The sequence below is a fragment of the Homalodisca vitripennis genome, chromosome 7 (genome assembly GCF_021130785.1).
Source record: "Homalodisca vitripennis isolate AUS2020 chromosome 7, UT_GWSS_2.1, whole genome shotgun sequence".
NCBI lineage: Eukaryota > Metazoa > Arthropoda > Insecta > Hemiptera > Cicadellidae > Homalodisca > Homalodisca vitripennis.
In genome coordinates, this window is record NC_060213.1 from 20,116,879 (window position 1) to 20,143,257 (window position 26,379).

General features: G+C 39.9%; 1 protein-coding gene across 1 annotated transcript in view; it reads right to left on the reverse strand.

Moving 5' to 3' along the window:
* The window catches only part of LOC124366975 (RNA polymerase II elongation factor Ell), a 142,045-nt gene that overhangs the window by 25,635 nt on the left and 90,031 nt on the right, over nt 1-26,379 (reverse strand). The window contains exon 3 of the mRNA XM_046823613.1: nt 4,943-5,061. Within this exon, the coding sequence (XP_046679569.1) occupies nt 4,943-5,061 (119 nt within the window). The remainder of the gene's footprint in view (nt 1-4,942; nt 5,062-26,379) is intronic.

The following is a 26,379-nucleotide window of genomic DNA, read 5'->3' on the forward strand; positions in this document are numbered from 1 at the left end:
ACGATGAATATGAATAAGTGACAGACTCCACTGACCATCAAGGTTGTGTCGATAATCTGTGTGTGGTGACACGGATATGGTAACACATTGAGAAGTGAAATAGGCCACCAATTGTGAACGATGAATATGAATAAGTGACAGACTCCACTGACCATCAAGGTTGTGTCGATAATCTGTGTGTGGTGACACGGATATGGTAACACATTGAGAAGTGAAATAGGCCACCAATTGTGTACGGTGAATATGAATAAGTGACAGACTCCACTGACCATCAAGCTTGTGTCGATAATCTGTGTGTGGTGACACGGATATGGTAACACATTGAGAAGTGAAATAGGCCACCAATTGTGAACGATGAATATGAATAAGTGACAGACTCCACTGACCATCAAGCTTGTGTCGATAATCTGTGTGTGGTGACACGGATATGGTAACACATTGAGAAGTGAAATAGGCCACCAATTATGTACGGTGAATATGAATAAGTGACAGACTCCACTGACCATCAAGCTTGTGTCGATAATCTGTGTGTGGTGACACGGATATGGTAACACATTGAGAAGTTAAATAGGCCACCAATTATATACGGTGACTATGAATAAGTGACAGACTCCACTGACCATCAAGCTTGTGTCGATAATCTGTGTGTGGTGACACGGATATAGTAACACATTGAGAAGTGAAATAGGCCACCAATTATGTACGGTGACTATGAATAAGTGACAGACTCCACTGACCATCAAGCTTGTGTCGATAATCTGTGTGTGGTGACACGGATATAGTAACACATTGAGAAGTGAAATAGGCCACCAATTATGTACGGTGACTATGAATAAGTGACAGACTCCACTGTCCATCAAGATTGTGTCGATAATCTGTGTGTGGTGACACGGATATGGTAACACATTGAGAAGTGAAATAGGCCACCAATTGTTAACAATGAATACGAATAAGTGACAGACTCCACTGACCACCAAGATTGTGTCTATAATCTGTGTGTGGTGACACGGATATGGTAACACATTGAGAAGTGAAATAGGCCACCAATTGTGCACGGTGAATATGAATAAGTGACAGACCCTACTGACCACCAAGATTGTGTCGACAATCTGTGTATCAACCAATAAAGGTGATCCACCAATGGTAACAGCTATTTAACCAAAGGAGATCCAGCACACTGGTACAAGCTACTTGCCCAGCTGTTTTAGCAGAAAGAGTATTTTTTACCAGATGAGTCCCAATAAATCAACATTACATTGGTATTGCTGGGTGACCAAAGAAGATTCACTACTGGTACCAGCTACCTACCCAGAAAGAACACTACACTACATTATGAGACACATCATTGGAAGCCTTGTGTTAGGCTTTATTATTTATTAATAATGTAAAGTGATCTGAAGTAATAATATCAATAATAATGTTATCATTGCAAGAAACTAATTTTTTATACGAATGAAAAGTTTAAAAAATATATTTTAGGTCTAAGTGTATGTAAACAATAGTTTATTTGTCTCAACCCAGGCCTGCAAAATGATATGTCTCCTACTATGACAATCATAAATTATAGGCTAGAACAATGAAAGTAAACAAATAATAAGCAGCCATACTGGCATTTATAGCCGAATTTCACATCAGGGAACAATGGAAAATGAACAGCTGTTGCTATGCATCTTTCTTTGGATCGGTGATAATTAATTTATAACCAGTGAAAGCCCACTTCGTTTGGACCAAACTATAGAAATGAACGTTTAACTGCTCTCTGTTGGATATTTCAACAGCAATACTTCCGTTTTATACCGATAGAGTGCTCAGCGTTCATAACCGCTGTCGCGTTTGCGCGATCGACTCGGCAGTGTGTGCCTTGTAATTCCGACCATAGTGCGCATTTTTCAGGGTTGATAGAGGATGTGAATACAAACCTTTCTTCTACACACGTGGGGTCGCAAATGTTTCATTCCGGAGAAAATTGAGAATTTGTGAAACGCCTCCTTGTAGACAACATGTAGTGTTTTCCCTTTGGGATTCAACTAGAAAGCGCACCGCTACTGAAACTAATTGTTTTTTTCCTTCTTAATAACAAATAAAAGAAACACTTTATGCAAACAAGAATGTAAAAAACTGATTAATTTACAAAAATATTCCTAACCAGCAGAAGTGGGAGAAAACCCCCGACTCTTTCAAATTGTAAGACAGTCGATGTGACTAAGAGCTCAGTATGTTAAGTATTATTACGAAGGGAATAAAGTTTAGCCTACAAGAAGAGCCGTTACACGAATTCTCAATTTTCTCGGAAACGAAACATTTCCGACCCGATGTGTATTGGACAAAAATGTTTGTATTCGAGTCCTCTATCGACCTTGAAGAAGCGCACTTTTATCAGAATCACCCTGTATTCCGATAATGTAATCGCGGTTAAAGGACTAGCTGGTGTTGCTGGATACCAGGAAGGTTCCAGGACTGACCACCAGATACCAGGCACCCAGCTACTTCGGCAGGAAGAGTGCTCGCTACCAGACGAGACGAGTCCCGATAAATCAACCGCAATGCAAGTCATGATGGCTGCCTTTCACCGTTCCCATCTCTACTCATGCTTCCCTGCTCCCCCTGCCACGCTTCCCATTGTCATATCACTGTCTCATCATTTCCACCCAGATCTGATTTCATTTTTGCCCATCATTCATGACAGGCATACATCTATTTTTATTATTTGTCTTTTATAATTTAATCTGGACCCACTAACAAAACACACTGGCAATTCCAAATGTGACGAGACTTAAAATTTTGTAAGTGGTAACGTTTGACACAAAACAAAGTTTCAAGTGTCCTTTTTCAGTTAGGGTTTTAGAGATAATAGTGTAAGCTACCCCAAATTTCTAATGAGGTTTCAAATATCTACAAAACTCTACGTATCAATCGAAACTTGGCAATAGTTTTAATTGAGCCACATGCATTCCAGAATTTAAAAAAAATTCCTAAAACGACATTCTGTGATAATCTAATCTTACGTAACATATTGCTGTGAGACTGGCACGATCTGTCCATCCCCCCCCCCAAATATAAATAAAAATATAATATAAAATAAATAATATAAATATAATAAATAAAAATAGAAAACATATATTTATATGTCGGAAAAAGCACCTCGAAATAACCAGATTAAAAACGCGTAAAAATACCCAACTTTACTGTATTTTCCCGTAAAAATTAAAACGCCGATTAAGTAAGAAATAATTGTAAAAGAACACACACATTTTTTGTTACGGTTCTATAGCTAATAGTTGCACCATTTCATGCTACAAATAATTTAAATACACATTTTTGGTAACGTATTAAATATTAACCAACAAAAAAATGAGTTTAAATGGGTATGATTAAGCTACGAAAATATTACGCCCGTTAAGTTGTACGTTACATTAAATAACGATTTAACTTATCAGTGATTACTGTCCATTCTTAGACCAGTTTCGTGAACAAATAACACAACTGACACCAAAAATACACAGAATAAGATTCACCGATACGAATAGAATGCAATTCAAGATATGGCATCAAATGAAAATGAGACTATTTGATATTTAGCGGCACAAGGGACAGTAGAGTGCACCGGGTTTTGAATGGACAAGAGGAACGGGACTGTGAACCCCGGGGTGAGAGTTTTATCCGTAAATCCGTGAGAGTTTTATCCGTAAATCCGTGAGAGGTTTATCCGTAAATCCGTGGTGTATTGAAAGTCGTCGCGGTGGAATGCAGCACCGAGTTTTCATCCTTTCACTTGCAACAAGACCTCCCCCTCCCCCACCACTCCCCGCACTCGCCTCACCTCACCTTGTTCTACGTTGGCAATAAAATGTCAATAAAACTGTTGAGAGCCCGTAGGGTCTATGATTTGTCCATCACTTACAGCTTGCGACAGAATACTGCAGCAATATGGAAATCCCACAGTTTGCTCTCTACCTCCTGACTTCCGGTTTCCATGGGAACAGTTACTGATCTTATAACAATTTCCGTTTCTTAAAGAACAGTTTTCATTGACGTTGAATATCTGTCCAATAGATATTCAGGTGTGTTACGCACCAAGCGATCCTGAGATATCTCCCGTATATTATTTTTCCCGAGACTGCAATCTGTAAATGACACAGTGCTTTGAAAATACAGTGGAGAAATTATACCTGAAAAATTCCAAGTAAAAGTAAAACATTACGACTAGTTCCGTAGAATTTAAATTTTAACAGCCTGAGCCAGGCTGCGGGATAGCTTTCTCCAACAGCAAAGCTCTTGTAAAAGATCGGGCAAAGAGGATATTAAACATTAATTGGAGTAGGGCATCAGGATTAAGACTATCCAAAATGTTTATCTCTCCTTGCGCTAAAGGGTGGGTAGCTCTCCTAGATCAGAGTAAGGAGGATGTAAGACTGATATTAGGGATGTTGACAGGACATGGTCCCCTAGGGAAACATCTTATAATGGTGGGCCTCAGCCAGACTGACGAATGTAGACTCTGTGGAGAAGAGGAGGAATCAGCGGAGCATATTTGGTTAGATTGTCCTGCCATCTCAAAAATTTAGAAAAGATATCTGGGAGCATATCTCCTCAGCCTCAAGTTCATCAAAGAACAGGAGCCCTCAAATCTGATAGGCTCTGTAAAAGCCTCGGACTTTGAGGACACAAATTCAAGTGAGGGAGGCGCAAAGGTCCTATTAGGACTATGCGTGGGGACGAACCGTCCTTTTCCCTCAGGAGGGGAAAAAAAGAAAAAACCTCGTACTTTTAAATTAATATCCCAGACTAATGCTGAAATCCACGACCAGAAAATGTTCTTAATTAAACACATTCCAAAGAGGTCCTAACTATAGCTGGAATTCCCTTGATGCAATAGAGAAGCCTAACTTCAACACTTTTGAAGTCATAGCCACGCTAGTAAGCTACTGTAGAATTACTATACCTGGAACCAGTCTGTTGTATGCATTCGAAACTTCCTTGCGGCCCCTCAATGTCCTGATTGGACGATAAACTGAAGTTGAACCTCGCAGCCTCTCCTCTGCACGTTGGGAACGATAGGTGCTGAAACAGAAAATCGTCCGTTAGAGAACTTTCACCGGCAAACTGTTACAACTTCTTATTTAGTACACAATATTGTCAATTAGTTGGATTATTTACAAATTTTCTAACGACCTTGGAAGAGTTCTCTCCTGGTTGACCTGTGCCTGCATTGGGCACAGCAAAACCTCTTGTGTCACTTATATCTAGGTAACCCTATGGGTGTCCAGGAAATATCCTGGGAAGGGTGGATCTATGGGTTTGATGACTATTGATGTGGGTGGAGCTCCCTTGGTGATAGAGGCTGCTCCTAGCCAAAACGTGAGAGATGTCGTCCCCTATACGCTTTGAAGGCTGGCACAATTGCGCTTAATGCAAAGTGACATGGGTGAGAAATGTATTTTTATATAAATCCCAAAAGTCATTTTAGGACTAAGTGCAATGAAGGGGTTACCTTAGCATCTTGTTACAAGTGAGAAAAGGTCGAGAAGGTTTCTTATTTATGTAAAAAAGGAGTAAAATTTAATATTCCACAGATTGTTGACGTTGAGGTTGTTACAAAAATTGAAGTTACTAAAAATGTTAATACTTAAGCAATTGATTTCGTGTTTTGTTTATCATTTCAGTGTATCTTTGCCTAAATGACAAAATCCAAAAGAAATTTAAACAGAATATATAGTTAAAAACAATTTTATACAGATTTTAAAATGTTCAAAAGAAGAGTGTTTTTTATTTCACTATACAAAATGCATGACTTCATAAAAATTGACTTTTCTACATTCCAACTCATGTTAACGTACCCATACAATGTTAGACGACGAGTTTGGAACTATGCCTGCCGCATGGCCATTAGCTACAGGTAGTCTACTACTGCCGACAAGTGTAGGCCTACAAGCAGACATCATGTACACGGGCGATATTGTGACGCACAAGCACGCACATCGGCACGTACGTACACGCACACGCGCGTGCGGCCCTGACCTTGCGAGCTAGTGGCCCAAGGTCGCGCTGAGTCACCGGGAATCACCGCCACCGGTCGCCCGGGTCACGGCCCGTGACGTGCGACGTGTCAATCACCGTGTCACGTGACTAGTGCATAACGGAGGACATGAGTTTCAAATTTATTCAATGGGGTTGGACAACCAAAGGGTCAAATTCGGTTATATCGCCACAAAACCATCTGAGGTTGAGAAAGTACCGATCGGAAATACCTCTGGCCTGGTGAAACTGAATTTGACCCAACCAAACACCAAAGAGGTTGAGAAAGTACCGATCGGAAATGCCCGTTGGCCTGTTGAAAAAAAAGAAAAACATCCGCGAGATAGTTCCTAAATTCGAGCACTTCAGGTGACCTCGTTCTGTTATCGCAATCAGATAAGACACCTGATCGGTTGCAACGTCCGTTATCTTTAAACGCCGTACAAATTGTTCTTAGTAGTCGTTAACAATGCAGACTAACGTAGTAGTCTGTTTTAAGAATAGATTTGTGGGCATATAAATGAATTTGGCCCAACTAAATACTATAACACGGCCGATGTTTCAATGTTGATACATTAATTACATGTCTATACATAATAACTAACTGGAGAACAACACACGTTTTCAACACAGCTGTTTGAGGACCACCATTACTCTACACGACGAGTCATATTTCTTTTGAACCGGACCATGTGGGACCATCAATCAGCTGTTCCTTCAAAATACTGACAGTGCATGACGTGTGTGGTCGCGAGCGCTTTCATATTTCATTTCAGTCAATATTGTTCGTTGTTTTTCTTCGCTATGGCGCCTAGTGAAACCAACTAGTATATTTCTAACCGTTCGAGTTTTAGTCAGCTATTGTCTACCCAAACTTAATGGAAATAAATTTATGAACACGCTGATTATTGATGTGGACGTGTTAATCCGTCATGACCGTACAAATCCACACGGTCGAGATGACAGACGACGGACGCGTCGATGTAGCGGCGCGGCGCCTGTTCCCCAGTGTCGAAGCGTCGCGGCGCGGCGGAGGCGGTGTGTACGTATCGCTTCCGTTGACGTTAACTGGAATCAAACGGTCCCGTGGCGCGGCGTCGTGACAGAATCGATAACGGCGTCGCGTCTGTCTATATATAGTGTTGTCCTGCTCTGTATCGCGTCGCGACGCCGGCCGGTCCCAGACTAGAGGTGGAGGCGGTGATGGGAGCGACGCTAGGGCACTGGAGTACTGGACACCGACGGAAGTAACAGGCGCCGGGACGTTAGTGAATCAATTTCGTAAATGTGAGACACGTTATTAGTCACAAATTTCTCTGACCCACTTAGACACGCCGAGTTGGCGTACTTAAAATCGGGTATTCCGCAAGGATCCGAAATGTCCTTTTTTTCTTTCCGCCATTGCCATCTCGGTAACGCGGCAGGGCCTCCAATGTTGCGGCGACAATTTCACGTTTGACGGGCTATAAAAATACACAGTTTTATGGCCTTTTAACCGATCTTAGCCCCGCCATCTCAGTGTCGTTAACCATCGCGAAATCGTCACTACAAAATGGCCCCATATCTCGTTTTTGTTCCCACACTGTTTATTTAATCGTGTTTGTGCAAGATATTAAATACTGTAATTAATTTTTTACTATTAATATCGGCAACAATGTAACACCGACACAATGTTTAGTAGGTTCATACGCCCTAGTCACCTATCTATTTCAAACGTTATATTCAAACGAAGAGTGAAAAGTGTATGGTTTAAAACTACTTCATAAACGACCTGGAGGTATTAACAAATATTAGACAACACTCACGTATCTTTCAAAGCTGCCGCAACACTTTGAGGACACATTTTATCCTTTAGAAAATTACAAAATGCTACTAAATTATAAAACTTTCTTTAGCGATAAATCGTAGACTCGGCTATTCTACTAATTAAGTAATATTTCAACTGTCCATGAACCGCCATCCACGAGATGCGTGTGCCAGAAAATGCCGCGTTAGCCATTCATTCTTTCCCGGTTACCTTTATCGACCTTTACAAGCAGACGCGCCCGACCTGACAGATCGTAGTAATAACACGTCGCGCGATCGTTCGGCCGGTCGATAGGTTATCGGCGCTGCGGTAACGTACGATGTGCTGACGTAACCGCAGATAACAGTCTGCAGATCTGACTGACCCCACAGTTTGTACGTTCGGCCTCGTAGTGCTGCACTAAGGCACCAAGAGCCAACATCTGTGCTGCACTAAAGATGAAATTAGGACTGGTCTTGTAGATCCCACGTTTATGATGACGTTAACTTCGAATTTCTTTGCGTTTAAAATTATAATTCCAAAAAATAAGGAAAACACCATTAAGAGCACATTTGGGGTGCTTTAGAACTCTGTTTAATCAAGCGATAGTAAAGACACTGACTTTGCCCTGCCTCTACGTCTTCGAGGTGGCTGTGTTCTGTAAATCAAAGGGCACATTGGCTCAGGGAAGGAACATTCACCAGTATGAGACAAGAGGCGGGGACAACTATCGCAGTCAACCCCATCGAACGGTGGCGTCTCATAATTTGCTATCGCAGCCTGGTGTTAGGTTGATCAATAGGCTCCCTGAGGATCTTAAAACATTGACAGATACCAAAAAATTTAAATCTCGTCCTAAAACTCCTATTGGTGTCAGGTGCTTTTTACACGGTGGGTGAGTTCATGGAAAGCCACCTGAGAAATTAAACATCGAAGCACGTATTAACAGGATCTAATTTAGGAATTGCATGTTTGTCTGGATGAGGAACTTTTTGTATGTATGATTGTGTGTGAATGAGTAGATAGGCTAATGACTTGCTATACAATATTGTATGTTGTTCAAAGGCAATAAAGACTGATTTGATTTGATTTGACATAACTATGCGAATTCAATGTCTTAATCGCACATTGACGCATACATAGTGTACAGTCAGGGACGTACCCTGCGATAGGGTCCGAGGGGTCCCGACACCCCCCAAATTTCTAAATTTTTTAAATTACTTTTTTTAGTAAACAACTATTATTATTTAAATAATTAGCCTAAGTATTGCTGACATGTACTGATTAAAGATCGTTCTCGACATAAAACGGGTCAAGAACTTTTTTAAGGAACAAAATGGGGAATGAGCGGTTGACTGCACTTGCCTTACTTACTGCCCACTACGGTAAAATATCAGTCGTCTTGACCCCCCTTCCCCCTACCCACACAAAAAAAAGGTTTTTCCTGGCTACGTTCTTGTTTCTTGTGGATCACACGAAATCGATGTAAAGGAAAGGTGCTAAGTAAACCCGACTATTAGCTCAAAAACAAGGCAATGTAGACGAAAATGTAAATGGTCTTGGAAATCTTCAACGTGAATTACACCCTAAAACTTTGCAATTGAAATAGCGTTATCACCTGGCCATGTTAAACAGTCCAATAAAATTGACAAATTCTGAATGTATAATTATCCACATAAAGGTTTCAGATGTGAAAGTGAAGGGCCAGGGCTTGAGGTCAAGGAGCTCGCACAGCATCCGCAAACCCATTGTGAAACGAAGATAGGTCGATGGAAGAAAGAGAACAATGCTAATTACGTTTATTTTAACCCGCGTTGTGTCCGTACAGTACTCTCGATCGTGATCGAAACTCTTCAATTACCGCAAAGGTCGCCGTCGTGAATACCGCTGTCAGGTATTAGTTTACATTTGAGTGATCTATTGAAATTACACACCTTTGGGGTCGTTACAGACCATAAGTTAGTAATTTACACGACCCGTGTTCCTTATGTTCCCCTCCTTTCCCCTTATGAAACAGTCAAATTGCCGTTATCATCTCAACTTATCCGCAGCGAATAAAATTGAGTACATTGATGTTTCTAAGGTAAACATGAATTCTACTTGGATTTACTTGACGATGTTGATATAGAAGTCTCCCAAAATGGTCTTCCGAGTTCACCTTCTGAAGAGCAAATCCTTAGCCCTCTTGAAGAGAATTCCTTCCAATCGGATTTCTTGGACCATTGCCTTTTTTGTACCACCCATGGAAGAGCACATATAAATGTGTGAGGCTTCTGGAAGGAAACCCAAAATCAGTCACTGCTCTGGTATATTCCTCCTTGGAACGCCCCAATAAGCCAGATCGCTGAAGTAAAGCCATTCGAATCGATCGTGCTGGACTCAAAGCCCACCGAATTCTGCCTCTAACTCTACTGGGCAGGGCGTGAATGTCCGGGTGTATAAAGGTTAACGTGGCCCGAGCGGCGCGGGGCGACGGGGCGCCCGTTAGCCCAAGGTAAACCAGTCCGCAAGGCGAGCAGGCTAGCCCGACCAGGCGTAGAGCCGAGCCGCGGTCGCTCTGCCTCTGGCGCTGCTCTAGCCTTCCCTGCCCGCCCAAAACACGGGTTCAACACATCAAAAACTACTAGCCTACAGCCGCTTTACAGAGATGTCATAAGCTCTCTTTGAAAGTCTTGTTCGGATCGAGGATATAACTTGTGAGGCTCTTATCGAATTATATTAAGAAGTTTGTCTTATCGATTCGAGAAACTGACTATCTGTCGTTATCGCATTTCTTGATAAAGGAATACCTTTCAACTGAAATATTACGAGCACACTCTTCTCATGAACTAGATGAAACCTCCCTTCCCTACTTCCAACGAAACTTAACTGAACTGGATGAAACCTCCCTTCCCTACTTCCAACGAAACTTAACTGAACTGGATGAAACGTCCCTTCCCTACTTCCAACGAAACTTAACTGAACTGGATGAAACGTCCCTTCCCTACTTCCAACGAAACTTAACTGAACTGGATGAAACCTCCCTTCCCTACTTCCAACGAAACTTAACTGAACTGGATGAAACGTCCCTTCCCTACTTCCAACGAAACTTAAACTGAACTGGATGAAACCTCCTACTTCCCCTCTCCCTAACTGAACTGGATGAAACGCCTTCCCTCTACTTCCAACGAAACTTAACTGAACTGGATGAAACCTCCCTTCCCTACTTCCAACGAAACTTAACTGAACTGGATGAAACCTCCCTTCCCTACTTCCAACGAAACTTAACTGAACTGGATGAAACCTCCCTTCCCTACTTCCAACGAAACTTAACTGAACTGGATGAAACCTCCCTTCCCTACTTCCAACGAAACTTAACTGAACTGGATGAAACGTCCCTTCCCTACTTCCAACGAAACTTAACTGAACTGGATGAAACGTCCCTTCCCTACTTCCAACGAAACTTAACTGAACTGGATGAAACGTCCCTTCCCTACTTCCAACGAAACTTAACTGAACTGGATGAAACGTCCCTTCCCTACTTCCAACGAAACTTAACTGAACTGGATGAAACCTCCCTTCCCTACTTCCAACGAAACTTAACTGAACTGGATGAAACGTCCCTTCCCTACTTCCAACGAAACTTAACTGAACTGGATGAAACCTCCCTTCCCTACTTCCAACGAAACTTAACTGAACTGGATGAAACGTCCCTTCCCTACTTCCAACGAAACTTAACTGAACTGGATGAAACCTCCCTTCCCTACTTCCAACGAAACTTAACTGAACTGGATGAAACCTTCCCTTCCCTACTTCCAACGAAACTTAACTGAACTGGATGAAACATCCCTTAATTAATTTTAAATTCGAGGGAACATGACAAAGTAATACATGTTCTATTGTATGTTAAATTCTACGTCACCTTCTAGAATTAGGAAGTTATCTCCTAATCTAATCAACTATTACCACATCACAGGGCAAATGTAGGCTAAAGTTTACATATTATCCAATCGCTTATGTTAACGAATAAGAAGCTTGCTGTGATGATTACGGTTATCACTGTGTTTATCTCAATGGCGCCTTGCAATAGGAAATCTGTTGGCTGACAAAATGAGCAAGGCACATTTCTTACCCTAAAAAGTCTCCATCAAGGATGACCCACCACACGCGTTAATGACATTTTTATTACGTTTCCAGTGCAGACGCAGTTTTTGGCGAAACTCACAACACTATTATTTTATTAAAATGTGTCCATGTTTCCGAATAAGCTGGTGGTGGTAAAATCCACTACATCGTTGGAAAACCAACTGATCTGCAAATTGACAAAATTATGAATCTGGCGAGTTAATGACGAGTTCGTACGGTTTGGAGGTACTGTTTATTTAAACATCAATTTTAACAAGGAAATACACCTCTTTACATCTTCCTCCATTGATTACACATCAGGTCTGACATTATTATTATTGATTTTTACAAGGCTTCTTATATATCATTTAAAAACATAGTAATTGTTTCCTTATGACAATTAACCACGTATATGGGCAAAGGGTGAATAAAAAGTCAGGACCACCCCCCCCCCCCCTATATTTTCTAAAGTTTATATAATAAGATATCCTTTGGGTAGTGGTGCAATATGAAAAGAAAGTTTCATTTTACGATTTTGAAAATTTTTGCGGAAAATGCGGGAATTTGGAGACAACTCAAATGTTTTAAATGTAAACCCCTTTCAAGTGACCCCTTATTTTGAATAGCATAAACATACTTAAACAATGGTGGAAACCACAGATCGCTAGCTCTTTTCACTCAAAGTAATAACCGGGGGACTACCAGAACAATATTTTTTATTATACTTTCTCAAGTCACATCTAATATTCAAACTGAAGCCCTCCTACTATTTGGCAGTGGGACAAGCGTAGGGTGAACTCATCTATTATGTTTTGAAAAGTCTGAAGTGGTATTTAGAAGCAGGCCTTCTCTTAAATTTTCAAATTTGTGTACTTTGGTGTTTTGTAAATGTAAGTGTAAAGGTTCACCATTCTTTAAGCAGGTTCATACTTTTCAAAATAAGGAGTCACTAGAGAGGCGTTTACGTTTAAAATTTTTGGGTCGCCCCCAAAATTCCACTTTTTTTGGGAGGGGGCACAAAAATTCCTCGAAGTCGTCCAATGAAACTTCCTTTCTACATTGCACCACTACCCAAAGGATTTCTCCTTATTAACTCAAGAAAAAATACAGAGGGGTCCCGACTTTTTATTCACCCTGTATATATAGTTCAACAGCTCAGCTCGAGTGTAAAATAAATTATTAACACTAGGTGTTACAGATTCTGACATGACCGCTGTGACTTTGCAATCTACGAAAATGAACGCTGGACCAGAGCATCAGAAAACAACCAAGAAAACATCGCAACGATCAGACAACCAACACGACTGGTCGGAAGTGTGATTACGGTTGTAGAACCAACCTTCGAGATAATCGCAACGACTTAGACATTGACCTCTCCGGTAGCTGGGTGCCTTGACCAAGGAAAACCTGCTGCACGAAGCACGCGTCCATTATTTATTGACGCAGGGAAATTGACTCTCAACGTACAGGATAAGGAGTACTTGACGTCTGTACGAATGGGATCAAGCATTTCAAGAGCAATCCAAGAAATATATAATACATTTATAGTGCTTCGATAAATATTTACTCAATATTGAGACCAGAGAAAATCTTTAGTACGTCTATTGGGTTTTTTCCAGCATTTCGTTCTTTGTAATTTGGAATTGAAGGGGTTTGAAACAAAGCTTATAACTCTGGACCTCTGTGGGATTTGCAGTTTGTACTTTCAAAGCAGAAAATGAGCACACAACTACAATGAGAGCCCTGTTATAATAAAAGTTGATGGAATTGCTTTTGATAAATTCCACAAAAAAGACTTTCATCAACCAAAACGTTTAAAAAAATGTGAATTCTGTAGAAGTTTTAGAATTATTTTTAAAATTTATTTTGAAAATGAAGAGATTTAAACGTAACTGTTGGTAGAAAACCGTAACACTGACTTACACAGAAAACCCTGTATGTGACTTTGATACCTCGTACTGTTTAAGCAACAATCACCTGTCGAATAAATGGATTACATATTTACTGTTGAACTTTAAAACGAAATGCAGAAATCAGACTGCATTTATGTATTACACGCATCTATCATTCTTACCATCCTTAAATGCGTACATGTACATAAACGAGTTTTCAATTTACGAATAAATCAAGAAAGTGCGTGTGCAACCGATAGAAACACTAAACCGCAACATTATTTTCTTACGTAAACTGTAAGGAACACAGGCGAACGTAATATAGCCTACAGGTCTCTATCTCGGCTTTTCTGGCCTTGAAACCATTTATATTGTTAGTCGGCAAAAATGCAAACCGTCTTAAACTGGTTCTCGCAATAGACACTTCGCTTACATCTTGGTCTCGTCAGACATTTTAAACTGATCGCAAAACCTGTTCTCGCCTGTGAGGGTGTAGTACAGAGACAAAAATTGCAGACCCCAATAAAACCACAGTGGACTCCACCAACCGGTTGTTAGATTACTGAACATTGACATCATCATAATTCTCGGTATAGAATTGGGCAAGAACGTTTATAGCCTTCTTTAAAATACAATACTCTTAAAAAGGCCCATCGCCTAAAGTGGCGCATCTTCACCACTGACGTCGTACACTAACTCGTCTTCTCCGACGAAATCCAACGACAAATTAGGAAGCCTGCGGAAATGAGAGGACACAAAATAAAAGTGAATGACATTCAAAGCTTCCATCACCGAACATTGCAAATATCCATTGAAGGCAATTGACCTTGAACGATCGGTTATGAAATAGCGAGTTCCCGCCTGTATCGAATTACGCGTTTTGCACAACTCATTTGATAAACAGGGAAAAAATGACCTAACCTAAAATGGAATCTTGTAGCATTTACTTATCTTCACTCGACATCTTCACCGACACGAACGTAACATTATACTCCGCGCAAAAACTTGAAACGTTACAGGTCCCCTACTGACAAGTTTCATAAACAACAAAACACGGAGGAAATACTGAATAAATTACTGTGGGCGTATGTTGAAATCATAACTACTCGCAGAATTTATATTCTAAATAAGACGAGGGTAGACCTTGGTACGGTTTTGCTGGAAACGGCGGCAACTGTGGCTGCAGATTCGACACGCCTCGAACCGGAAATGCATCCCAGTGCCAGACAGCCGAACCAGACTGTATGTAATTACATAGCCGGCTTTCTACCGCGGTTCTTGTAGCGTTTCTTATCAGTCGTCCACTTTCTCCCGGGCAGAAGTACAATACTGCAGTACAGTCCGTTGTGGCTCCTGGAGTAGCGGATTGCGTCCGCACCCGGGATCGAGACGATCCTACTAAAATATCTAACAGAACAATTAAGAGAAATAAAGGTGACGTTTTCAACAGAGGGTATATACTAAAATATCTAACAGCACAATTAGAAGAGATAAAGGTGACGTTTTCAACAGAGGGTATATACTAAAATATCTAACAGCACAATTAGAAGAGATAAAGGTGACGTTTTCAACAGAGGGAATATACTAAAATATCTAACAGCACAATTAGAAGAGATAAAGGTGACGTTTTCAACAGAGGGTATATACTAAAATATCTAACAGCACAATTAGAAGAGATAAAGGTGACGTTTTCAACAGAGGGAATATACAAAAATATCTAACAGCACAATTAGAAGAGATAAAGGTGACGTTTTCAACAGAGGGTATATACAAAAATATCTAACAGCACAATTAGAAGAGATAAAGGTGACGTTTTCAACAGAGGGAATATACAAAAATATCTAACAGCACAATTAGAAGAGATAAAGGTGACGTTTTCAACAGAGGGTATATACTAAAATATCTAACAGCACAATTAGAAGAGATAAAGGTGACGTTTTCAACAGAGGGTATATACTAAAATATCTAACAGCACAATTAGAAGAGATAAAGGTGACGTTTTCAACAGAGGGTATATACTAAAATATCTAACAGCACAATTAGAAGAGATAAAGGTGACGTTTTCAACAGAGGGAATATACAAAAATATCTAACAGCACAATTAGAAGAGATAAAGGTGACGTTTTCAACAGAGGGAATATACAAAAATATCTAACAGCACAATTAGAAGAGATAAAGGTGACGTTTTCAACAGAGGGAATATACAAAAATATCTAACAGCACAATTAGAAGAGATAAAGGTGACGTTTTCAACAGAGGGTATATACTAAAATATCTAACAGCACAATTAGAAGAGATAAAGGTGACGTTTTCAACAGAGGGAATATACAAAAATATCTAACAGCACAATTAGAAGAAATAAAGGTGACGTTTTCAACAGAGGGAATATACAAAAATATCTAACAGCACAATTAGAAGAGATAAAGGTGACGTTTTCAACAGAGGGTATATACTAAAATATCTAACAGCACAATTAGAAGAGATAAAGGTGACGTTTTCAACAGAGGGTATATACTAAAATATCTAACAGCACAATTAGAAGAGATAAAAGGTGACGTTTTCAACAGAGGGTATATACTAAAATATCTAACAGCACAATTAGAAGAGATAAAGGTAACGTTTTCAACAGAGGGAATATACAAAAATATCTAACAGCACAATTAGAAAGAGATAAAGGTGACATTTCCAACGGAGGGTATAGCATTAGCAGAAGTAGAATTTAACTTTATAACTTAATATGCGGAACCATCTTTTGTGGTAGAGCAGTCTCACTAAATTCAATGGTATGCCAATTCGAATTAGTTCAGCGAGAATTCTCCTTTATTACATCCTTCACTCTTAATTTTGGTCTTGTGGATGGGCAAAGAAGGGTGAAGTGATAAATCAATTTCGACAAAGCTGATATTGTAAAATCAGTTGTACTGGAATTATCCGTACTGACGTAATTAGCAGTAATTCCAACAATTTTAATATTCGAGAGTGAATTTTAAGTGAGAACACCTGAAGACCGTTTGGCACAGTGCAAGCAGAGAAAAACACCAACATTATGTCAGCCACCCATCTTAACAGAAGAAAACCCATTGTACCGAGCAAAACAACAATCCCATTGATAACCAGCTTCCATTTCCTTGGTTGCAATAACCAATCTAATCCCATTTTATACAAGCGAATGTTGGAAACGTGTGTCTGTCGGGAGACATCAGGCAGAGTCAGGCATTCGCAACAAAATCGACAAGCACATCATTTCCAACCGTGACCTTGGCGGGAGAAAAACATCGGCCCCGGCAAAAACAACACCATCAACACGGCAAACGCAACATCAGCGTCATTTCAACCCCATCGGCACCGACAAGGCCTTGGCGGCTACAATTACGCTGTACTTGACACGGTGCTGTGTCACTTCGACACTTTCGGACCCGTACCGCAGCAAACCACTGCAAACTCGCTTTCTAGTTATGACACTCGGCCGAAATGTACCAATTATTGTGGTGGCCTCATTACCTCTGCCGCAGCTGCATTGTTGTGTGCATTGGACTAATTGCACGGGCCTCTGCTGCCAACCGTGCCCATTCTGAGGTGACATTAGGGGAAATGTGGTGGCACCGCTAACGACATAATTCTCTACAAGGGAAACTTTCGGTCGGACAAAATGATCGGTTATCGTATCTTCCAATACACAATAATTGCACCGAATACAATACAATACTTCAAAGGGTAAAGACAATGTGTAGTAGTCTATGTGAAATACAGTCCGCACCATTCAGCACTAACATCTTAGCAAGCGCCCAGTGCTCAATCATCCAACAAGTGCAACTGTGTACTTTATCAATACGCCCGATCTGTACTCAAAGACGAATGCCAAGGTCGAGTGGCTCTCAAGGCCGCCGATAAAAGCCATCAAACTCTCGAGAGTTGCGACTCTCTTTGTTCTCTCAATCAGATCTGTCGGCTTCAGCCGGAAACTCCGCATTATCCCCTCCACTCTGTTAATCTGTAAGAGCATAATACATATTATGTTATTTAACGCGATCCGAACAGCAATGCGGTTTGAACTTATCAGTCTCAACAAAATACCCACAACAAGATGGCGGCCTTCAGTTATCGCCGAGCTTCTGATTACGATCCGATACCTGGCGAATCTTATATTCCAGGAACGACACGAACATCATTTTTACAACACCACGACTGTCCTTTTAGACGATCCATGTCAACAGAGAGTCAATCACTGATTGATTGATCGTTGACGACAGTAGCAGAGCGAGTACTGTAGTCTTCGGTCGACCGCCCGAGGCACCTAATTGGTACAGTCTAATTTGTAATGGGTTCGACCTTGCCGATGTACGTCGAATCATCTCTCATTCCTCTACTGCTGTGACGTCAGACGCGACCGAGTGCTAATCCGTTCACGGGAAGGCGGGAGTTTGTTCCTGCTTCTACCTGAATGAATTCTGAAGGTCTGACAAGTCACACTTCCAAGTATGAGGGCGTTGGAATGCTGAATAGCAGATACCGGTACTGGAGTGATACTTCGCCCTTTATTAGCCTTAAACATTAAGGGCCGTTTCATTTCGGAGGGACACAAAGAATAGACACTGGATTACATAACCCATTGGGTTCAACGATCACATTAGCCAAGTCCACAGACCAATTTGATGAATGCTACTGACAATTAAATTAATGGATTCGACCTTGACGGCGACAAAAACCCACTTCCATGACGTCGATTCGGTTACCAAACCATTACCGATGAACAAGAACCAGACGCTCCTCCATGACAGGGTCCTAGGTAAAACCAATGTCTAGGAAGACGAAAGACGTATTTCCTACCGAAGAGCTCATAGCTGGAAACACCATTAAAAGCACAAAAAAGCTGATTTTCTAACCTTTTAATATCTAAAACAAAATCTACGAACACAGACCCGAAATGTACTTGGTATCCAGAGATCGATGTATCCATTCTTTTATCATATATCCAATAATTCCTTTATCTTATTTACCACCTTAAAATTCGATCCGCTTCTGATGAGTGAACTCCCGAACACTAACTGAACCTAAAAAAACCATGGGAGGAAGAGAGCGCATTCCACGTTTTAACGTCTCCGTTGATTGTTCTGAAATAGGCCACCGACTTGTAACAACTTGTACTGCATCATTTCGAATTCTACACCGCAACAAAAAGTTAATCAATTCGAGATGAAACCACCCAAAAGCCTGCCAGAGCTGGCAGCTGCGGAAAGGTCAACACAACTGCAGGACACCGGGTACATTTATCGACCCAGTCGACAGGGTAACTTAAAGGTTACTTCGCCTCTGCCCTTCGTAAATAAAGCGTTAGAGTACAATTGCATTGGCTTACACCATAAAACAATAAAATTTAGTACGAACAACCCACGTGTATAGTTGTACAATGTGTAGATACAAGCGTTCTGAATAGTGTAATGTACAAGTAAAAGCTAATTCCAAAATTGTGAAAAGTGTAAATGCACAGATACACTTATTGATTTCTAATTATAAGTTGCATGTTAATTTTTTTTAATATGCAAGCGTAATTCAAATAAACGCGATTTTATTTGATTCATTCATTACATTTCATACTTTTCGATGTGTTACGAATCAAACCATGTTCCACTTAACGACCTTTATACAATACAGGTGTTAATTTTACGTTCAACGAAACACAAGAAGATGTAGAAAGGGACAAGTTTATTACACCAATAAAGTAGCGTAGCTCCGGGCTCGCCTTGCTTAACTAATTTTTTATTCAGTTCAGTCTGAAAACTGGACTCCAACAGTTTCTCTCCCCCCCCACTCCCTCTCTCTCACTCTCGCCAGCAAGGAATACTAGTTCACAATGTATATATGTTGACACATCGTAACAATAGTTATCAAATATATGATTTACCAAAAAGTTACCAAGACCATAATACACTCAGCGATTGTACAGCTTCATGTGTACAATCTTTATAACGAGGTGGTTCGAATTCCACATGACTGCATACGTCACAGTGTCCTGATCAATTGAGCAATACACTCTAATTTTGTTAAATCAATACAGCTGAGTAGTTCAACTCTTGTTTCTAACTTTGTGTTCAGCCTCAATGAAGATTACAAGAAGATTAATCTCGTTATCAGCACTGAGATAGCTGTAGAGGTGCACCGCGGGGCGGGGCGGGGAGGAGCGCTGAGGGCGGGAGGGGCGATACCGGAAGCGATAAGCCAGCACCAGCACCTGTTGACCGGAAGTAAGACCTGTTGCCGAGCGACTCGCGTGCAGTCCCAGTCCCAGACACTGGCTCTACCGTTCCCCGCCGTGAACCTAGTTCGTTGGTGCCTACCGGTGGGAACGGGATCTCTACAATTGGGATCAACTTGCCGAGAACATTAATTGGGATTTGGGTAATCCTTGCTAAAGCGTTTTGTAGAGGAGTGATTCCACTTTGAACACCTAGTCAGAGTAAGCCCCACCGGTTTACGAGCTTAATTACAATATCCTTGCTTCTACAAAATCTTCAACATTCCAGTTCAAGCCTTTCCACACACTAAAAAAAATGGAAAAAATAATTATTCTTTTCGTAGAAAAATGAAGATCAAAATCCACTAGCAGATTTTATTGTAATAGATATATTTTGTGGAGAAACAAAAAGAACATCGATCCGTATGAAATAGAAATAGGACAGAGTGTCTTTGGCAGACTGTTACTGTGCATGCAATCTCTGTCCAAGATTCTAAGGGTCACATGACCTAAACTTTCAGTGAACTGTAACATTATAGGTATATTTTACCTGCGTTTCCATCTGATATGTTTTAAGCTCATAGGAAATATATAATATACCTCAACAAATTTAAGCGAAATACCTATATTAATTAAAAAGACATTTTAGATAACAAGGATATTTAATTTATCCACGAATATAATGTCACAGACAAATTATATTACTTTAGGATCCCACTACGGTTCGAGCTACGACCTAACGACCACAATATCTGTACATTTCTCCATTGGACAGCACAATTGTAAGCACAGTTTTCACATTTTGTGCTGGGTAGATGGGTGGGGCTCTAGCTGTACGCAGGCGTCAGTAGTAGGGACCGAGGATCGTCTTTCAACCCGTTCTCGCCCGACAAATATCACATAACAGGACTCCTGTCCCACTACACCTGCGTCCAGATACCGCTCCACTGTCCGCCAATGAGATAATATCATCATCGCACCACCGTGGTTTCCCCTACGTTAATCGCCGTGACCTTTTCCGTTTCGATCATTTTTTAATTCTCTGACTGAAAATGACGTCGTTCAGTCAGTTCTTAATAGTGGAACAAATTTTTCTGGAACGATTCACAGTTTTTTTTTCACTTTGGTCTTCTCACTAACCAACCTCTCGGTACTGCCAATGAAAATATTGCAGAAGTATGAACACTAAATTATTTTCTTAATGTTATTGAAAAGTCGCAAAATGATGATGCTCAACCGGACATACAACACAATAACGTTTTATAAATAAGCAAACTTTTAAATTTACACTCCAACAAAAATTAATAAAAAAGGATCTATAATTGATATTTTAATGAAACTAATAACTGAACGGTAAAAATTACATTCTAAATGGACATTTAAAGACGTTTTGGCAAATTGCTTGGACATTCTGCAAACGTGTAATTCCAAGTGCTCAAGGGACTGAGTGCAGCACAGCGGGGCCTGCGGACCCGTGACGTCACGCCAGCTGTTGCCAGGCCATCAGCTGATCGCGCTGTGTCCGAGCCCCAAGTCTCGGGTGACGTTGCTGGCCAGGTGCCACCGCCTTTATATAGTACACACCTCATGCCCGAGCCGCGTACAGCTGGTGATGGGGAGGAGGGGGAGGGAGGTTCTCGGAATCCCCAGACTGGAGGGAAGGCTGACCGATTTTCGTATCGGATCTCACCTTCGCCTTTTAATTGATAGATCCCTATTACAATTTGTTTCTGGTAATCAAACTTTAACTTAAAAACAAACATTTTGACAAATCTGGCAACAAAATAGAATTGGGTCTGTAATACTAAAGGTTTGTTTCACTCCCACCCATAATGCAAAGTAGCATTTTGACAATGTTTGACAAATCTAGCAACATAGAAATGGGTCTATAATACTAAACGTCTGTTCAACCCCCACCCATACAGCTACGTGGCATTTTGACAATGTTTGACAAATGTGGCAAAATAGAAATGAGTCTGTAATACAAAACGTTTGTTCAACTGCAGCGGAAAATTTGCTGCTACGTGAAGTACGCTGTAATCGCGTACTACGAGAACACTGACTTACAGACAGGCTTTACGACATGTGAATGTGAGTTTACTCCAGTTCACCTTCATCTACGTCATACTGAACATACCCATGCGTTAGCTGTAGTGAAGTGACCTTGATTACCACACAAGAATATGGTAAAAATTAACCCCTTTTACGCTATTATGTATTTTGTAGTGCAGCGATAGTGGATATGTTACAGCCAAAGTAATTAGCCCAACTATTATGTGTATATTATGAATAACATAACCTTTTATCCTGCCATTACACATATTATCAGACCTAAGCTGGTTAAATTAATTAATCTTTATTATTAGGCTATTTATCCTGCAATTATACATATTACCAGACCTAAGCGGGTTAAATTAATTAATTATGCTTTATTTATCACGGTATCAGTACTTGTTAATTACAAGGATGCATGGTTTTTACCGGGAAATGACAATAAAAAAACCATTATTAGTTACGGTATACTTATTGTTGGGTCTGTATTGTTGTACGGTAACACTTACATGACCTGAGCTGGAATTTATGTACGTACTATCAGAGGGATGTTTTTCTTTTGCGTCCTTGCAGCTCGCACTACTGCCCATAGGCATTTCCGTGCATTAATATTTCCCCGTGCTCAGACCACGTTAGATGATTTGGTACGGAAAATAACGATTACAAATAGATTCTAAAAACAAAAACTTAATTTGCAATAAAGTATGCACGTGTATTTGAAGTATTACACATATTCCAAATTCAGAATAGCCAAATTGTAGGAAATTTTGTCTTGAAGACAGAAATATACAATATATACAATGTTGAACAGTTTATATTAATAACAATTTGTTTAGATATTTTAATTAAAAGGGGACATTCGAAATTGTTTCCTACTTCCGGTAGTTATATAACACATCGATATAACAGTATTCTTACTTTATATATACGCTAAATACAGAGCAGCAATAAAACTTTTAGAATAGCCTGTACTTGTAGAAAATTTTGCTATGACCACAGAAATATACATTACTGTACGTTTTAGAGCAATTCAAAATATTTACGTGTGTAGAGGAAAATCAAAACAGTGACTATCTTTTATGAAAAAACAAACAATATTTACATGCAATAATATCATTTCTAACAGTAGTAACTACATAACAATGAATTGAAAAGGAAACAAGGACAAAATATACTGTCAACAGCGAAATTCACACGTTCGTATCTGTGCAACAACAAACAATGTAAACACACCTCGCTGGAAACAACAGCTGATTATGTAGAGGTAATGTTTGGTGCAGAGTGCAAGAACTCGAAACAACACTAAAAATAAAGAAAAACTCATGGGCTTTTGAACGTTATATTGGTTATAATGCGATTTAACTAGAATTTGAGTAGGAAAAAATGAATTTAAAAAGATGAAGATTTATTATCAAAAATTTTTGATGATGACGTTTAGTGAAGTCCAAGTCGTTAAAAAATATTGATAATGGACGCTTGGAGGGTTAAGGAACAGACTCTTTAAAAAATTCCCAAACGAGACTCCAAAAACATACGCAACCCAAATTTCTGTGCCGGGCATCAGATTTGGTCCTTTTTATCGAACTTATGCTGACGTGTGTTTTTGCGACACAAACGGCCAGCCTGACAAGGTAACGGTACGCGGTGCGCTGACGCCGCGGCGTGTAGGTGGGCACTGTCGCCTGTTACGTGCGGATTCCTGGCGAGTTTTTTCGCCCAGTAATGCACCACAGCGTGGCTAAATTTACTCCGGGTTTTGGGCAAGCATATAATTCAATCCTTCACCGGTCGGCCGTGAGTCATGCACCATGCTTGTGCTTCGACTGTTGGCTACCGAAATATCGTCAGACACCCACTTACCGTGTTCCAGGAATTCTCCCTCACACCCGACTGCTATTTGCGCGCCTTGTTTACTGTACTGCGGTCGAACTGAGCTTGTGGGAATATGTCAGATAAATAATACAATGAAGTATTTATAAATAATGCCACATACAGTACTGAAGGACTCGTCTAGTCAATTATTCATCTAGAGGATTATAATTAATTTCAACACATCCAACAGTGTCGATTAAAACCATTGTCCTCTAAATTCCCCTTTTTAAATCAATATTATTCATTGTAATAACATGCCTCCCATAAAAACATACCAGTCTACTCCCACCTCGTTCGAAAAAACACGTAAAATGAAACTATGATCTCTCAACAAAACTCAATCCTGTTTTTTTTTTTAAGACTAGAAAACCAGTTTCTGTTTTCTTCACCGGTATAACAAATAGAAAGCTACGCATATGCTTACAGTATCTCTTGCTTGATTAGTTGAAAGGAAGGTTGAAGAAATGCACTCGATTAGTTGTTTTTCACCCAATCCTGTCTGAAAGGTAGATCTAAAAATGTTGTTTTTCTGAGTTGCCCTCGAAAAATAACTGACAACGAGTACTTTTACTGTATGAACAAAAATGTATCATAAGTGTATCTACACAAAATTCACGTAAAACTGTTTCTGTTATAACGATAATATTTTATGTATGCCTGTTAGTACAGCTCACTAATAATGTAATAAATAATGCAATAAACTAATATTGATTATTTCACAATATTCAATTTTAATATCATTCTAAAATTTTTGAGTTCAAACCAGTAATAATTTTAAAGAGGAATATTGCAATATTAATTATTAATTCAATCAAATGCCACAATCCATCAATATACAGTATTCTTTAATGATATATTTTTCATTTATATGTAAAAACAAATCCAGTACTTACTTTTATTTTGCTTTTTTTAATAGTGTAAATAAATGTTTTTTGCTAGGTTTATAAGAATATTTATTACTGTCCTATTTTTTTGTTATATATTTTCTGATGGACAATCCATTTACCTTTTAAACGAACTAAAAAGAAGCTTTTTATGATCAAAAATAAATGTCTAGTGGATTTTTACTGAAACCTTGCGTATTAGTAAAAATAATCTCTAGCAATTAACTAACTATTTATAATTTTGTTTATGGTACAATGTGAAGTAATTCCACATGATTATGGGTTGTTTTAAAATTCTATTTATCATGTAACTATCGAAATTTCTAAATAATTTATTTTTTTAATAGTTATTTCACCTCAAACTTGATCTTTAATTTGTTTCCGTGGAAACTTTACTGTTTAAAGTGATTTTTTTATTTGAAAAATTTAAATGTACAATAGTTTCTGATACGTAATTAATTTAACTTTAAAATGAAGTAAAAAGGGGCTTTTTATGGTCAAAAATAAATTTGATATAATTTTCTTTCTGAAACCTAACGTTCTCGTCCAAAACCCTTTAGCACTTTTCAACATGAATTTGATTTTATCTCTGGCACTAAAAGGGTTAATGTTCTTCTTTTTTTAACTCCAAAAGTCCTCATTTTAGGAATTCACGTCTGACCACCCTGATTACGAGTGCATACAATTTCGAAAACTAAACCGAAACAATTAATTGTACAGTACTCTCCAATTGGATAATAGGCTACATAAACAAAATGCAAGAGAAACAAAATATTTTATGTCATTTGACCAGATGAAGACGACTGCAGGCTCCTGTAATAATAAGGGACGATCGCGAGACGAGCTCCTCATGCGTATGTTTAATGGGGCGATCACGATCGCGAGAGCTTGGACTCGCGATAGTCAGCCGCACAGTTAGTGCACAGCGGCTCGTCCCACGCTACGTACCGTACAGAGCTCGTCACACGGTGAGTCAGGCGATACGCCTCGACTATGTGCAGCAGTGTCGATAAGCGGGGCCCGACACCGAAATAACACGGCCGAGCCTCCACACACGCTCTCACATTCTTGCCGCCACCAGTCATACCTGCAGGTGGGCGGAGGATGATCACCTATCTATCTATCGCACTCCCTTACTGCTGGGTTTATTGGCGGTGTTCATCGCCTCTTCTGTATACTTCTGTATAGACTGGGATTCTGGGTAGCCGAGGAAAAATAAAGGTAGCTTATGAAATATTATTATATTAAAAATAAAAAACGCAAAGAACTAAACGATGTGAATGTTTAGTTCACCTTCTTTTCATTGCAGCGACCGGTATCTGACGCTGTCTTTTCATTGCAGCGTCCGGTATCTGACGCTGTCTCAGACTTGACTCCTGGAATCAGGAGTCGTGTTCGTCCGAAGAAAGCCGGCGACGAAGGAGCTCAAAACTTATAAGTGCCTGTGATACCGAAACGGTGTAAAGGTTCGTGACTCCAGATTCCAGGAGCCAAGTCTGAGACAGCGTCAGATGCCAGACGCTGCAATGAAAGGAAGGTGAA